The 16,431-nt window shown below is 32.1% G+C and overlaps 7 protein-coding genes across 7 annotated transcripts; 3 read left to right on the forward strand and 4 right to left on the reverse strand. All coding sequences in view use genetic code 12, as the record gives it.

The window, feature by feature from the left end:
• Nucleotides 1–66: 66 nt before the first annotated feature.
• Nucleotides 67–4,159, forward strand: ISW2 (DNA translocase). Its single transcript, XM_064907646.1, has one exon. It carries the CDS (start codon nucleotides 413–415, stop codon nucleotides 4,079–4,081), a length of 3,669 nt encoding a protein of 1,222 aa, XP_064765063.1. The 5' UTR covers nucleotides 67–412; the 3' UTR covers nucleotides 4,082–4,159.
• On the reverse strand, nucleotides 4,155–6,062 carry DOT1 (histone methyltransferase; the record flags this gene model as incomplete). The annotated part of the gene is made up of 1 exon (XM_064906750.1): nucleotides 4,155–6,062. A coding segment is annotated over exon 1 (1,588 nt), but the record flags the coding sequence as incomplete, so codon positions are not given.
• A 2,093-nt stretch (nucleotides 6,063–8,155) lies between these two features.
• DFJ63DRAFT_302066 (uncharacterized protein) lies at nucleotides 8,156–11,067 on the reverse strand. Its single transcript, XM_064905456.1, has one exon. The coding sequence runs from the start codon at nucleotides 10,849–10,851 to the stop codon at nucleotides 8,260–8,262; it is 2,592 nt and encodes an 863-aa protein (XP_064765065.1). The 5' UTR covers nucleotides 10,852–11,067; the 3' UTR covers nucleotides 8,156–8,259.
• A 60-nt stretch (nucleotides 11,068–11,127) lies between these two features.
• DFJ63DRAFT_310874 (L-serine/L-threonine ammonia-lyase) lies at nucleotides 11,128–12,138 on the reverse strand (the record flags this gene model as incomplete). The annotated part of the gene is made up of 1 exon (XM_064905659.1): nucleotides 11,128–12,138. One exon carries the CDS (start codon nucleotides 12,136–12,138, stop codon nucleotides 11,128–11,130), a length of 1,011 nt encoding a protein of 336 aa, XP_064765066.1.
• A 142-nt stretch (nucleotides 12,139–12,280) lies between these two features.
• On the forward strand, nucleotides 12,281–13,012 carry DFJ63DRAFT_333203 (uncharacterized protein; the record flags this gene model as incomplete). Its single annotated transcript, XM_064907815.1, has 1 exon — nucleotides 12,281–13,012. One exon carries the CDS (start codon nucleotides 12,281–12,283, stop codon nucleotides 13,010–13,012), a length of 732 nt encoding a protein of 243 aa, XP_064765067.1.
• Nucleotides 13,013–13,226: 214 nt separating this feature from the next.
• On the forward strand, nucleotides 13,227–15,614 carry DFJ63DRAFT_333204 (uncharacterized protein; the record flags this gene model as incomplete). The annotated part of the gene is made up of 1 exon (XM_064907816.1): nucleotides 13,227–15,614. The coding sequence occupies one exon, from the start codon at nucleotides 13,227–13,229 to the stop codon at nucleotides 15,612–15,614; it is 2,388 nt and encodes a 795-aa protein (XP_064765068.1).
• Nucleotides 15,615–15,775: 161 nt separating this feature from the next.
• On the reverse strand, nucleotides 15,776–16,423 carry ERV25 (Erv25p; the record flags this gene model as incomplete). Its single annotated transcript, XM_064907817.1, has 1 exon — nucleotides 15,776–16,423. One exon carries the CDS (start codon nucleotides 16,421–16,423, stop codon nucleotides 15,776–15,778), a length of 648 nt encoding a protein of 215 aa, XP_064765069.1.
• Between the last annotated feature and the right edge of the window lie 8 nt (nucleotides 16,424–16,431).

The following is a 16,431-nucleotide window of genomic DNA, read 5'->3' on the forward strand; positions in this document are numbered from 1 at the left end:
ATCTTTTTTTTTTTGACAAAGTTCGTTTTTTAGCGCGACATTTCGTTCTGAGTAATGACTGGATGAGTCGCTAGTCGCTAATTTTTACTGAGACACACTAATCAAAGTTAGCGACTCATTCAGTAAATCCTCACTAAAGAGTGTTGATAGTGTGTGTCTTATTTTTTTTTTTTCATGGATTTTTATTTTTCTGTTAAAAACTGGCCCCCTTTTCAATTCATTTTTTCGTTTTCCAATTTTTTTATATTATTCTTGTTTATAATCATACTTTCTTCGTGTAAGTGACCCCCATCAATCATATACAACAGTGATACCATCTCGTACCACCAGTACTCAAGTTTAGATCATATCTTACCGCAATTGTTTGATTGATTGATTCAATTTGGCATATTTTTAAGGTGATTGTTATTAAATGGTTGCAAGACTGACCCAACTGCGTCGGAAGGCAGCATCAGCTTCCACAACAAAACCAACCACCACCACAAGATCAACCCGGTCTTCGTCCTTACCATCAGTACCCCCTACTCCAACAAGATCTTCAAGATCAAGATCAACCAGATCGACTCCATCAAAGCCCGTCGTGGTACCTCCTGTTACTAAGACGCGAAGTTCAAGAAGCTCATCTGCAAAACAAGTAATTGACATAGTAGATGATGACGATGATGAAGAAGAGGAAGAAGAAGTAGAAGAAGATGAAGAAGAAGCAGAAGAAGTTGAAGATGAATATAAGGATGAAGATGAAATAGAGGAGGAAGAAGAAGAACAAGAAGTACAGGAATTAGAAGAACAAAAAGAAGCAGAAGTTGAAGATGATGATGATGAAGAAGAAGAACAAGAGGAAGAAGTAAAAGATGAAGAAGAACAAGAAGACGAAGAGGAAGAAGCCGTGGAAATAGAAGAAGAGGAAGAAGAGGAGAAGGCCATAGAAGCAGATGATAACAACGAAACTAAAACAAAGAAAACTGTAGAACCTCCAATAAAAGAAACATCAAAGGAAAGAAGAAATCGTTTCTTATTGAATTGTGATCCTAAAGTAGCGAAAGCAAATGATGTCGATGATTCAACTAAACGTTTCAAATACCTTTTGGGATTGACTCCTTTATTCAGATACTTCATCGACTTGAATGCATCTAAAGATCAACAATTCAAAAAAAGAATTAGAGAAATCGATAATAAACTTTCCTTTGTTCAACAACCAAAGAAATCAAATAGAAGAAGAAAGACTGAAAAGGAAGAAGATGCAGAGTTATTAGAAGATGAAGAACACCAAGATGATGAAGATCATCAGACAACAATATTAACGGAATCTCCAAGCTTTGTTCAACAAGGTGTGTTAAGAGAATATCAAGTTCAAGGTTTAAACTGGTTAATATCATTATATGAAAATAGATTAAGTGGTATATTGGCAGATGAAATGGGTTTAGGTAAAACTCTACAAACAATTTCATTCTTGGGATATTTAAGATATGTTAAGAAAATCGATGGTCCTTTTATTGTTATTGTTCCAAAATCAACCTTAGATAATTGGAGACGTGAATTTGCCAAATGGACTCCTGATGTAAATGTTGTGGTTTTACAAGGTAATAAAGAAGATAGAAATAAACTTATCCAAGATCGTTTATTAACAGCTGATTTCGATGTTTTAGTCACTTCATTTGAAATGGTTATAAGAGAAAAATCCCAATTGAAAAAATTCAGATGGGAATATATTGTGGTTGATGAAGCTCATAGAATTAAAAATGAAGATAGTTCATTATCTCAAATTATTAGAGTTTTCTACTCCAAAAATAGATTATTGATTACGGGTACTCCACTTCAAAACAATTTACATGAACTTTGGGCTTTATTAAATTTCTTATTACCTGATGTATTTGGAGATTCGGAAGTGTTTGATGAATGGTTTGAAAACCAAGGAGCAAGTAATGGAAATGATGATGAAGAAGATAAATCCAAGAACCAGGATAAAGTCATTCAACAATTACATCAACTTTTAAGTCCATTCTTATTAAGAAGAGTTAAATCAGATGTCGAAACTTCTTTATTACCAAAGATTGAAACTAATGTATATATTGGAATGACTGATATGCAAATCCAATGGTATAAAAAATTATTGGAAAAGGATATAGATGCCGTGAATGGGGTGGTTGGTAAAAGAGAAGGAAAAACAAGATTATTAAATATCGTTATGCAATTAAGAAAATGTTGTAATCATCCTTATTTGTTTGATGGAGCAGAACCTGGTCCACCTTATACAACCGATGAACATTTAATTTTCAACGCTGGTAAAATGATTATTCTTGATAAAATGCTTAAAAAATTTTCACAGGAAGGATCTAGAGTTTTAATATTTTCGCAAATGTCGAGAGTATTAGATATTCTTGAAGATTATTGTTATTTCCGTGATTATAAATACAGTAGAATTGATGGTTCAACATCGCATCAGGATAGAATTGATGCTATTGATCAATATAATGAACCGGGTTCAGATAAGTTCTTATTCTTATTGACCACAAGAGCTGGTGGTTTAGGTATTAATTTAACTTCAGCTGATATAGTTATTTTATTCGATTCAGATTGGAATCCACAAGCTGATTTACAAGCCATGGATAGAGCTCATAGAATTGGTCAAAAGAAACAAGTTAAAGTTTTCAGATTTGTGACTGAAAATGCCATTGAAGAAAAGGTTTTAGACCGTGCTGCTCAAAAGTTAAGATTAGATCAATTGGTTATTCAACAGGGTAGACAAATGAATAATAATAACAATATAGGTGGTTCAAAGGATGATTTGATTGGTATGATTCAACATGGTGCTAAAAAAGTCTTTGAATCTCAAAAAGCAGATACAAAGAATCTTGATGATGATATTGAAGAAATTTTAAAGAGAGGAGCTGAAAAGACAGTGACATTAAATGCTAAATTCAACAAGCTTGGTTTAGATGATCTTCAGAATTTCACTTCTGATCAATCAGCCTATGAATGGAATGGGCAAAATTTCGCCAAGAAGGAAAATAATGGTGGATTAGGATTTACTTGGATTAATCCATCAAAACGTGAAAGGAAAGAACAGACCTACTCCGTTGATAACTATTATAAAGATGTGTTAAAGGCTCAACCTGTTGCAAACACAAAAGCCAATCAAGCTAAACCAAAAGCTCCTAAAATTTATAACATTCAAGATCATCAGTTTTTCCCAGAAGGATTAGCCGAGTTACTCGAACGTGAGCAGTTAGGATATAAAAAAGAAATTGGATTTAAATATACAGTAGCTGATTTTGGTGATAGTGATGAAGAATTCCTTGCTGAAGAATTTAAAGATGATTTAACCAGAGAGCAAAAGAAAAACAGAGAACAAAAGAAGATTGATAAGGTTGTACCATTATCTGCAGAAGAACGAGAATTGAAAGATAAATTATTGGCTGAGAGTTTCCATGGATGGACTAGAAGAGATTTCACTAATTTTATTCATGCATCTGCCAAGTATGGTAGAAACAATTCAACTAAGATTGCCAAAGCTTTGGGTAACAAGACCCTTGAAGATGTGGAAAGATATATCAAAGCATTTTGGGAGAATTATACCAAGATTGACTCATATGACAAGTATGTTACCCAAATTGAAAGTAGTGAAAAGAAATTAGAAAAGATGGTAAATCAAGAAAAATTATTGGCATATAAAATGGAAAATTTGGAAGATCCATTAGAAGATTTAAAGATTCAATATCCTCCTAATAACTCCAAAAGAGTTTATTCTAAAGCTGAAGATCGATTCTTATTAAATTGTGTTCATAAATATGGTTTATTTGCTGAAAACTTATTAGAAAAGATCCGAGAAGAAATAAATCAAAGTGATGTGTTTAGATTTGATTGGTACATTTTATCAAGAACTCCTCAAGAAATAGGAAGAAGAATTAATACATTATTACTTGCCGTCACCAGAGAATTAGATGGTCCTAAGAAGAGAGGTAGAGTCTTGGATAGTTCAAATACTAGTTCTAGACATGCTTCTGTTGAACCACAAGTTTCAAATGGTGTTAAGAGAAGCAATGGTGATAAGGATATTATTGAGAAGAGGGTAAAGGTCTAAGTCAAATCTTTTCATACTTTGTGTGTATTATATATATAATTGTACAATAAACATTAATTAATAACATAGTAATAATAATAATATAGAAATAGAGAGGTGTAACTTTTTTAACTGTATACAATTTTTTTATTTTTTTGAATAATTTTTGGGTTTGATTAGATTAACAGTAATTCATCAGTAGCAGCAAGAAAATCCTTGATAGCAATATCAGAGTCAGTAGTAGTTAACAATGGAGTTAATTCCCCACTTGAAAGACCATCATCACTTGGAGCTCTTGAAAATGGAGTTGATGGATTACTATCTTCTGGAGTTTCATCTCTACCAAGGTATTCAGGAAGTATCTTTTCTTGAACAGTTGAAATATAATATGGAACTTTATTAGCAGTCCAACTAACTGATAAAAAATCACTCATTTCATGTTTTTCAACTTTGAAATAATCAAATGCAGTATCTCCAGATGCTCTATATCTAGGACTTATGAAATTCCTAAGACTAACTATTTTAGTTCCTGGTCTTATACCATATAACAATTTTCCTACATCGGAATTTAATTGACCATCGAATAAATAGTTATTAATGATTAAAACATCGCAATCTAATACAACGTCTCTGACTCTTTCATTATCAACAAAACTTTGCAGTAAAGCAAAATCCAAAGTTAAAGGTTTTATACCAAATACAGCAAGATGCTTTTGAATTAAACCTTCTTGTAAGGTGGTTAATTTTGAGGCATGATTCATCAATTCACATCCACCACTTATAGCAGCACCATATTCCAAAGCAGCTTGAAAAGTCGTATTACCAACTCCTGAACCTAAATCATAAAATTTTTGATTTGGAAGTAAATTAACCTTTTCTAATACTTCACTGGTGAATGATGGTAAAAGCTCACCGTAAACCTCTGCAGTAAATGCTTTATAACTTCTAAGCTTTCTTGAATCAGTGGAAACAACTCTTGAATATACTCTTAATAAAATTTGTTGAATAGCATATCTTGAGATATCAGTCTTTTCTTGTAAACGCTTGTAAAAGAATGCATTATAATTATCTGGTTTTAATTCAGTTTCAATATCTAAAACATTGGTTGGTGCCTCGACTTCACCAGGATGACTAGGTACGAATTCTTTTCTTTCAATTGGAGTATCACCTTCTTCTTTAACAATTTGATACTGAGGACTGACTTGTTCCAGCATAAATTCAGAGTAAAAAGTTGATAATTTGATGTTTTCAGGTGTTGGTTCTTTGATCTCTTCTTTGGAAAGATATTGACGAACTTCATGATTGATATCTTCCTTTGATTCTCTAATGCTATCAACAGCAGCAGTGTTTGGTGATAAGTTCAACATTAATTCATTCCACTTATCAATAACAAACATAAATTCGGCGAAATCATTATTCTCTATAGCAGTCTCTAATCCTTGACAATATTCTTCGGTAACGATTCGCTTGATTTCTTCTGAATGAGAAAAGTATAAACTATAATTAATCATGAATAATTTCATTATCTCATAAACAGGATCTAATTCATTACTCTTTGGTGATGCCAATAAAAATTGTTCTGAATGTTGAGGATAAAGTAAAAATCTAACGCGTACTTTATTTGATTCATTAACTTTTACTTCACCATTTGAATTATCAAGAAGGGTTGGAAATGATATTGGTAAGTCTTTGTAATTTCTCTTGTGAGATTTTATTAAGTCAGTTGCTAAATTATCATCAAGTAAAATTTTATCATTTATATCAGTCATACACTTTTTAACAGCAGATAAATCATCATGAACTTCACTTTCAACGAGTTCATCATTTTTGACAAAGTGAAGATCTGGGATAGATGGATTTTCGTTATATATATCGGCAACAAAGAATTGACGCCCATTAAGAGGTACCAAAGAATCAGAATTTATGTCGATAGGGTCGTAAGGACTTACTTCCGCTTCCTCCTCCTCTTCCTCTTCCTCTTCCTCTTCCTCTACTTCTTCATCATCCTCCTCATCTTCCTCCTCTTCTTCTTCAGTATCTTCTTCAACTTCTTCATCTTCTGGTTCACCTTCAATGATTTCCTTCTTAATGGAGAATTTCTTTGAGTTTGACTTGGCATTGCGTTTAGATCTTACTGCTTTACCCTTTTCTCCACTTTCTCTCACATTGGCAGTTTTATGTTGTGCTAAGAGCTTTTGTTTCAACTTTTCCTTCAACTTTTTCTTTTGAAGGTGTCTTGAAGTAGCTCTCATAGTTGGTTCTGGTGTAGGATCATATCTTTCAGCTTTGATTCTATTTCTTTTCTGACCTTCTTCAACCTTTTTCTTATCTCCTACTACGGATTGAAAATGTTCAGCTCCAGCCAATATATGTTTAAGTTCATTACTTACCTTTTGTTTTTGAGTTTCATCATTTAATTTCTTAGCTTCTGCATTCTTAAGTTGAATTTCTTTTTTACGAAGATTTTCTTCTTTAATTCTTTGCCTTTCTAATTCTTTTCTTTCCATGGCTAATTTCAACTTTTGCATTCTCAAAATTTTCATTTCTTCACGTTCTTTTTCTTCTTCTGGAGTCAATGATTTCTTTACTTTCTTTTTAGCTTGTGATATATCTTTCTCAATATCTTCAAATGATTGTTCAAGTGCTCTTCTATCTCTTCTTCTACTTCGATCATTTCCAAAAGTTTCACCTTGAGAATAGCTAACCCATTTAGCTTCATATAATAATCTTTCACCTTCATTTTTAAATTTTGTTTGTCTTGTAGAAACGAATTTGACTTGAGTAATTTTGTTATCCATATAATTTTTTGACCTGCAAGGAAATTGTTCAAATAACTTCCTATCTCCAATATCAGAATTGACAAGAAACTTTAAGAGACGTTTCTCACCAGCAGTAAATGGTAAAGTTTCCATATCTCTATTTTGTTTGATTTGACTTACTACTTGTTTAATTTCAGAATCGGAGAAAAATGTTTTTAATCCATCAATAGTTAAATCGTTAGCAATACACTGTTCTATATTGTGATCCAAAGGAACTATAGTATTAACCGGTTCTTCAATTTTGACTTTTGGCTTTGGTTTGACTTTCTTTACTATTTCACCTTCTGGCTTAACCTCATTAGGAAATAATCTTGGACCACCTAAACTATTTATCTTTACTTGAATATCTTTTCTAGTTCTTAATGGTAATGACAGTACAAGTTCTTCTGAAGTTAATTTATGATCTACAAATTTCTGTATGAGATTACGTTCTTCATCTGTGAAGTAGAATTTTGGAAAGAAACATCTTGAAAATTCAATGATTTGATTTATATCTCTGGAAGGAAGCCACTTTTCTATACCTTTCTTAGTGGCATCATGAAGTAAGATAAGGAATAATGATTGAGCTTCAGCTCTAGTATAATTATGTTTATACATAAGTTGTAGACCATCAATGAAGTTTTGACATACATAATCATTGATACTTGGAAAACTTAATAAGGTTTTAATTTTGGCATCACCTAATACTCTTCGATAAAGAATAGCATATAAAGCACATTTATATCTCCAGATATTTAACTCTTTATGAGAACAATTATTCTTCAAGTACTTCACTGCTCTTTCAATCAGTCTTTGTGACTTTAGTAAGTCTCCAAATGTCATTTCCACATCGTATACTGGTTCCCCGGTTTCAGTCGGTTGAAGTTCTTCTTCTTGTTGTTCATGATGTACTTCCTCTTCTACTTCTTCCTTCTTAATCTCTACTTCTGACTTCTTGTTAAAGTTGAAGTCATCTGAAGAATGATCAGAAGTATCTGGCGTCTGTACCTCCTGTTGATATGGTGAAAACATAGTATTTTAAATTTAGATTTTTCTACTATCAATTGATAAACATTAGTAAGATATCAAAGATCTCACGCTTAAATAATGATGACGACTTGAAAACTTCAAACCCTTTCAATGACTGATAGACTGATATAGATATACTAGTGAAACCCCTTATAAACAACACGGGTTCAACAGGCGGTGTTGTAAAATGATGATAACAGTGAAAAATCTTGATTTGTTTTGATTTGATTTTTTACATTATATTTAATTTTCGTAATTGCAACACAAGACCAAAAAATTTAGTTAACCAAAAAAACAATTCGCGTTATTATTTTAATATAAATTAATCTAAAATATATATATATATAAAAATGGGGGATGGATGGCTCATTGCTATAATTTACTCACTCGAAGTCCATTCAATCTAAACTTAAGATCCTTTAATGGCTTAGTGTCTGGCTTCCAACTCTCAAACAGTTCATACAATTCATTGATTTCATCATAGCCATTTTTCCCCAATTCACGACCACTATCAACGGTGATTAATTTATTATTGTTGGGCCAATTCTTCTCCACATTGAATAATAATCCTCGAAGACACCATGGTAATATGAATGGGTTGGAACCTATTTTACCCACGTTATACTCCTTCACATACACTCTATTATAAACAGGACAATTTACTACTTCTGCATCAGGTCCAAATGGTTGATATGTTCCATTAGATATGCCATGATCAGGTAATGAGATTCCACGTGTTAGTAAGGGAATATGACCAGTAGGTGGAATGACAATATCATCGGTATCTAATGCAAATTGAACTCCAAGATCATATACTTTCCCATCATTGTAGATTTTAGAATGTCCCCCTCCTGTTAATGGTCCTGCCAATAACGTGCTTAATTCTTTTATCACGTTATTATCAAAGAATCCAAGATTCTGTAATTGACAACAAAGTGAAACCAATTTTTGAATGAATAACGGGGTTTGGGCTGAATGATCAATATAACATGCTCGATAAATATTAGGATGATAGACATGAGATGCTAATGCGGAATATAATGGTACCAATTGATCATTTATAGAACCAATGAAACATAACTTAACATTATTGTTGATAATGATTTGCATGGCATTCTTATATGCCAATGATTGATCTGTGGTAAATTTAGTTAATTCAAATAATTCATTAAGTGATTCATGTTCAATGGCAGAATATGCCTTCATAAAAAATGATTTATCAACCCCATAAAATGGCCCATTATTAATCCCTGCCATACCCAAAATTGAAATTCTCTTTCTTATAGGATCCTTCAAGATTCCTAAACTAATTAATCGAGCTAATAATATAATTGAAACCACACAACCTTGAGAATGAGATGCCACAAATATAAAATCAGCATTGTTTAATTCATTATGCCATTTCTCTAAAATTTCCGTAAAAAAATTAACTCTATCGAATATTTTACCTTCCTTTTCCAAAGCAATTTTTTGAATACTAATATTTGATTCAGTTTCAGTTATGAGATTATTTTCCACACAATAACGAATGATGGATTTTTCAGCTTCATTAGCAAATTTTAATGATGTACCCTTTGGAGCTCCAATTAATGGTCTAATCATTTTTGTTGGGAAAAATCCATGAACTCCAATGATTAAGATTTTTTGAATTTTCTTTAATGGACCTGATTTATGACTAATGATTTCAGAATGATCGATTTGATGTTTATTACTATGATTGATTAAAAGATTCCCCATAGGATCATTCGTGATTGAAATAGAATTAGGATCAGTTGCATCTTCCTCTAATTGTGTTTGTTGTTCATATCTGTAAACTTCATCATCTTCATTTGAAGATCTGGTATAGTATTTATTGTAATTTGGTAAGCATGCTCGTTTATGTTTGGGTAATCGGGCCAATGATCGTCCGTATAGTTTATATGTTCTTTCATATAATAAATTAAACTCTTTTTCCACTATATCTTCATTATTAGCCTCTTCATTTACGTTGTTTCCATCTTCAACAACACTAGTTAAGGATTCTGAACTAAATCCTAATTTGGAAGATAACTGACTTAAAAACTGTCGCCAACTCCTTAAATCAACTCTTGATGATTGTATGCTTGTTTGATTGGCTGTAGACGAACCACCTAATAACAGGGCTATACCACCTGAACTTGGTAGTACTGATGAATGATGGGGAAGACAAGAATCCCAACTCGGTACTATGACATTTTCTTTTAAATTTTCATTTTTATGAGTATTGATTTGATTGAATTGACTAGCATTATCATGGGGTTTATATAATACTGCATCATCTCCATTATTTGTTGGTGGTAGTTGTGGATTAGCATCTCTGTCTTCAGGTTTTGGATCCTTCTGAAGAAGATCTTGTTTAGTAGGTATGGCTGGATTTGAATTCACTATAGTGTTTGTAAAATCAGGAAAATCTTCCTTTTCCTTTTCTTTTTCTTTAGCTTTAGAATCATTATCTTTATTATTTCCATTATTGTTATTATTATTATTATTATTATTATTATCACCACCTTGACTTCGGGTGGCATTCCAAAAGGTCCAAGAAGTTGCTGCTTTCTTTTTACCTTGACTGACATGATCATCTATTTCATCACCATTATCGTCTGGGACATAATCATCTTCATCTTCACCATATTCTTCTTGATCTCCTTCATTGTTTACGATCGGTAATGAAGCATCATCTTTAAGTTTTGTGGTTGGCCAACTTAGCCAATTCAAAGAAGATGTAGAAGGTTTCTCTTTCAATCCTTTAGCAGAAGGTTTTCTTCTCTTAGCTGTGCTTTCTTTCTTCTTATCTATTTCATTAGTAGTCGTATTCAGTACGGAAGGTGCCTTTGCAGCATTCCCATTCTCAGGTTCATTGATGATTGCTGTTGCACTTGAATTTGCTTTCCACATGGGCATCCAACTACCTCCTCCTCCTGAGTTAACATTCGTAGGACCAGACATGAGATGCAAAGATAATTATAGAATATAAATCGATCACTTGAATCGTTAATGGTTCAGCTAACTTATCAAATATAATCAATTCGTATCTAAAGCATTAATCACTAGTTATAATTACTTCAGATTGAGTTTTTTAGTTTAAGTATCATCATTTTTCTATTAATGGCAAATTACTGTTTTGGGTTACCATATTGGGTAATTCAATCGCACAACCATAACAAAAATTGAATGTGACAATTTGTTAACTATGGGTGTCTATTGTTCTATATAAATGGTCTATTAATTTGCTACGACAAGTTTTCTATATTCATTTAAAGTATCTACATTGGTACCAGATCCTCCACATGCAACAATGATAACAATATCATCTTTGGTCAAAGCACCAAAGTTTTCTAATAAATCAGATTTCTTAAAGGCTAAGGCTACTGATGCACCACAAGCAGGTTCTACGAGAACACCAAATTCATCATAGAAATCAATACAACCTTGTGCAGCATCCAAATCATCAATCACAACATGATGAGTCTTGTGCAGTTTATAGTTTTCAAGAGATTTCCCAGAAATGTATGGCGAAGCCAATGAAGTTGATAAAGTCTTGATTTCCTTTAAATGAACCACTTCATTAGCATCAAGTGAAACCTTGAAAGTTGGAGCTTGATGAGTCTCAACCGTTAATACTGGGACATCATTTAACTCTTTGTTTCTTTTTAAACCTTCAATGACCCCATTATATAAACCACCACCTCCAACACTACAAACTATTCCTTTAACATGGTTTAAATCTTCTGATGATAATTGTTTTTCAATGATTAATTCATCAATGAAATTAGCATGACCTTCCCAAATTAAAGGATCATCAAATGGATGAGCATAAACTGGATAAATTGAATTATCTAAATTAGCAATAATATCATTTCTTATATGATTATCAGCTTCTCCCCAATGTTTACCTTCCACAATAACGGTGGCACCTAACCCTTTTAATTTTTCAATAACCACTGGTTTCGAAATGACAGGTAAAACAACAGTACAATTGACTCCATAGTACTTGGCTGCATAGGCAGCTGCCAATCCGGCATTTCCTCCAGATGATGAAAACACTTCTACCTTATCTTTACCTAATTTCTTGGCTTCTTCAATCGCAGTATGAACTAAATGTCCCATACCTCGAAGTTTGAAACTTCCAGATGGTTGTTCATATTCACATTTGAAAAGAATTCTTGGTCCTGAAGTTCTATTCTTCAACTCTATAAGAGAAGTCTTGATCGATGGTTGTTCACTGTTAGTCATATTATTGTCTAGTTGATTTAAACTTTCTTCAAGATCGTAAAAGTAACCCAAAAATAAAGTCAAAACGTCAAAATTGAAAATTGATCAGTATGCGAATTGAGGATTTTATATAGTAAATATCTGATTTGATGAATAATTATCAATGCCACCAAGGAAAAAGAAGTCGATAAGATCTGAAGCCTATTTAGAAGTTTCAGCTCAAGCTGAAGAGGAAATACTAGAAGCTTACTCTATCATTCTTGGTGAAGAGGAACAAGATTTTTATCTCCACCAATTAATCGAGTTATATGATTACTTAAAAATACCAAGTTGTTTCACCGCTGATTTCAAACGTTGCATTGATTATTATTATGAGTTTATTAGACCAAACACTGAGTTAGAGTTTGATGCTACCAATGTCAAGCATTATACAACTCTTAATTTCATTCATGCTTTCACTATAACGGGGAAAATAAATAAGCTTAATATGATCATTGATATCATTGATATTGATAAATTGATTCGGAATTCAAATCGATTATTAAAATTCAGAGATAATTTCAATCATATATATCAAAGTTGGGAAATGTTTGTTACTGCTTCGACCATCAGTGGTAGCAGTAGCGAAATCAATGAACAATTCATCCTCAATTACAAACTTGGAATGAAGGAACTTAAAAAGATAAAGACAGATTTACAATTAGATACAGATAGGAAAACAGCAGCAGTTCTAGGGGATTCATTCTTAATTGATATGTTAAGTCTACCTACTACCAATGAAAGAGGTGAAATTTTGAACTTTGATTTCAATAAGCCAAAAATAGGACTCTGTGTTACAATAAAGGATTTTGCTGAAATCCTTGGAAATCTAGGTGAATTAGAATCAACCGATTGATCCAATCTTAGACATACTAGTAATACCCTTTTAATGATCACAACTTTTCTTTTAATGACCATATTTATAGACTTTTTAATGATAATTTTATAGAACTGCAATTTAATGTATGTACAAATATAACGCGACAGCTCACAAAATTTTTATTCAATATATATATGTGTAAATCTAAAATTAAAATATTCAAAAAGTCATATCGTGGATGCATCAGATCATGGATGAAGAAGTAAAGGTACGACCTCATGTGTTGATACCGTTGGATGTGTTTATAGAGAAACAATCTGAATTCATTGATCTGCTTATTCCAGAATTGAAAAAAAATGATGGTTCAGAAATCAATCTCAATAACGTTAAACAATTTGATGAATTGTTAACCCATTTAGAATTAACATTTAGAACCAATTATGAAGCCAGTTATAGCACTTCAAGTGATTATTCCAATATAAGGATTCCTTCTTTAGATATTTTAAGAGTGCTATTGACATTGGCTTCTAGATGCAGAAGTAGTAACTGGTCTGATACAACTACTTCTATAGATGGGTTGCAAACTACTAATGAACAAGTTAGAGTCTTGAATGAAGATTATTATAATAGCATACACAAACCTCCATTACAATCACGAAGTTTACTACTTTTACAAAACTATTTTTCATATTTGCTGGAATATCGTAAATTAGATGATCCAACCCTTCTATTGTTATATGATCAATTTAGAAAGGTATTTGATGATTTTATCGTACGAAACAGAACAGTAACTAAATCTACCTTACTGTCATCAAATAGCAACACTATCCGTCCAGTAATCAAACAAAGTTCATCACCTAAGAGAAAAGGTGATATAACAAGTTATTTCCAGAGTCCACCAAGATCATCTCCTCCTAGAATTCCTCTTACGGATATCAATCAAAATGAAACTGGAAAACATGCAGATGACATGATTATCAGTGATTCTGAAGGGACGGTGCTGGATATAGGATCAGGTGCGGTAGATATGGAAAGAGAAGTCAATAAATTCCAAAGCTATAATATAACGCCTACTAAAAAGTTATCCAGAAATATCCTTAGATTGGATGATGAACAAATGACATCAGGATTAAACAGTTCTGAAGCATTGTTTAATAGTAGTTCAATGGATAGAGATAAAAACAATAGAAGTAGACAAAGAATGATGTCACCTTCTAAGTTCCCTAATTGGCATTCATTAAAAATATTTGATGATTCTATTTTAAGTAAGAAGCTTAATCCAAGATTAAACCGGAATTTTAATCTTTGGCAATTGGTCAATTGGACATTTTATTGTGCAGATAAATCGTCGGAAATCCAAAGACAATCACCTAATTCTAACTATTCAGCTTTTCATCTCATTTATTCAGCCCATCGTGATACAATTGACTTTATTTTCGATTTTATATCATATAACTTTCAATATGAATTAAAGAATGATCCATTAATCAAGAAATCAGTGTCTGATGGAAACGCATTAGCTTCTAGTCGATTAAAAACTGCAAAATTTATAGAGGACTCCGATTCAATCTTGCTCCTGAAACTTGTGACTCAACTAGGAGCATCACAACGTGATTGGTATGATAGAGCGGTTGAATATATCTTTAACGGACTTGGAAATAAAAGTAAAGAAGCTCCAAAGTCATGTTACGATAGAGAGAAGGGATTAATAAATCATGATCATAGTGTTAAAGAACAATTTTATAATTTTTCATCCAGTGATTTTGTTCATTTCAATGATAATATGGATTCAATGAAAATCAGATATAAAATTTGTATGTTATTATATCAATGGTCCAAATATTTTCATAATATCAAGGGAGGTTCAACTAATTTTGATATATTAGGTAAACGGGAATTTTTAACTCAATTAGCTTTTAAATTCAATGATATTGATTTCTCATATATCATAAAATTCTATTGTGCATTTGACCCTCCTTATGAATCAATAAAAGAAAGGCAAGCTTTCCTCGAAGAATTAAGTAATATACTTATTCTTGAAATTACAAAGACAGTAGAGGCAAACATATTCCTGATTGATACATATGAAACTATCATTGTTGATGATGAAGATGCAAATATCCATGAGTATAAAGAAACTATCGCATTTGAAGCGGATCCAGCATTGCCACAATTGTATTTAGAACATCCTATACAATTACGAAATATTTATAAGATGTTGGATACCATTGGTGATCAATATATTTACTCCGCCATTATTGAAGATGAAACTTATAATAATTTTGATGAATTCACTCAACAATGGATGAAAATTAACTTTTTATTTGAATGGAGTATTAACTTGGCTTTTGAAAGATATGATGATTTCATCAAGAGTCGTACTGGTGACAAAGTGAAGATTAGAAGTAGTTTTGAAACCATTCGTTCCAAATGTAAAACTGTGGATCAATTAAGAAGCAAACTTTTCCAGGAGTTTGTTATTGATCATTATGAAAAGGATTCATATAACTTTAAGTTAACAGAAGAGCAAGTTCAAAAGATTCAAAGAAAGAATCCTATTATCAACTGCACAGAGGATATTTTTGATCAAAGATTCTACAAGTATTTAGAACCACACAATAGTGGTTATTATTGTTAATTAATGTATTAATATAATTTTTTAATTTATATTTATTCTTTTATGTAGCTCTCTTTGTATAACACGAAAAAGATTGAGCCGAAGCCTTATGTAGATTTTAATTCTATGATACAGGTTCATGTATGTGTCTTGATTAAGGTGAACTAGAACAGTTCAACCATCTAGATGATGTGTTTAATTTTAAAGTAGTGTCTCAAGTATTGAATTTGCCAAACACCTAATCCAACTAAAGAAATTATAACCCCAATTGAGAACCATTGAACTCTAGCATTGGTGGATTCATTAGTATCTCTCATTCTTTCTTCTCTTCCCTTTAAATATTGTAATTCATTAGCAATTTCAGTAGTCAATTCTTGAACTCTACGTAATTCAAGTTCAACAGGTTTAAGTTTTTCAGCAGCTTGAACGGCATTCCAATCTCTAGCAGCAGAACCACTTTCAATTTCTAATTCAACTTCTCTAAATACTTTGTTATTTTCATTATATTTACGATCAAGGAAATTAGTGAAACAAACATCAAATGCAGCATTATGATGACTAGTGAAAGCAACTTTAAGAGTACCAGCAATATCATTTTTTCTTCTATATTCATTACCAATCAGATCAACAATATGTAAATCCAATCTTTGACCATCACCAACTTTTCCATCTGTTTTTATGCTGACAACAACCAATTGTTCTTCTTGAACAAAATCACGGATACACACTGGTGCTGGATTTTGCAGGGATGCAACTTCAATGTGTAAAGCTGATGCAATGGCCATAAAGAAGGCTAACACTGAAGCCAATAAATATGCATATGATCTCATGGTTGGTT

Source organism: Scheffersomyces coipomensis (genome assembly GCF_036884675.1).
Source record: "Scheffersomyces coipomensis strain NRRL Y-17651 chromosome Unknown DFJ63scaffold_1, whole genome shotgun sequence".
In the NCBI taxonomy this organism is placed as follows: domain Eukaryota; kingdom Fungi; phylum Ascomycota; class Pichiomycetes; order Serinales; family Debaryomycetaceae; genus Scheffersomyces; species Scheffersomyces coipomensis.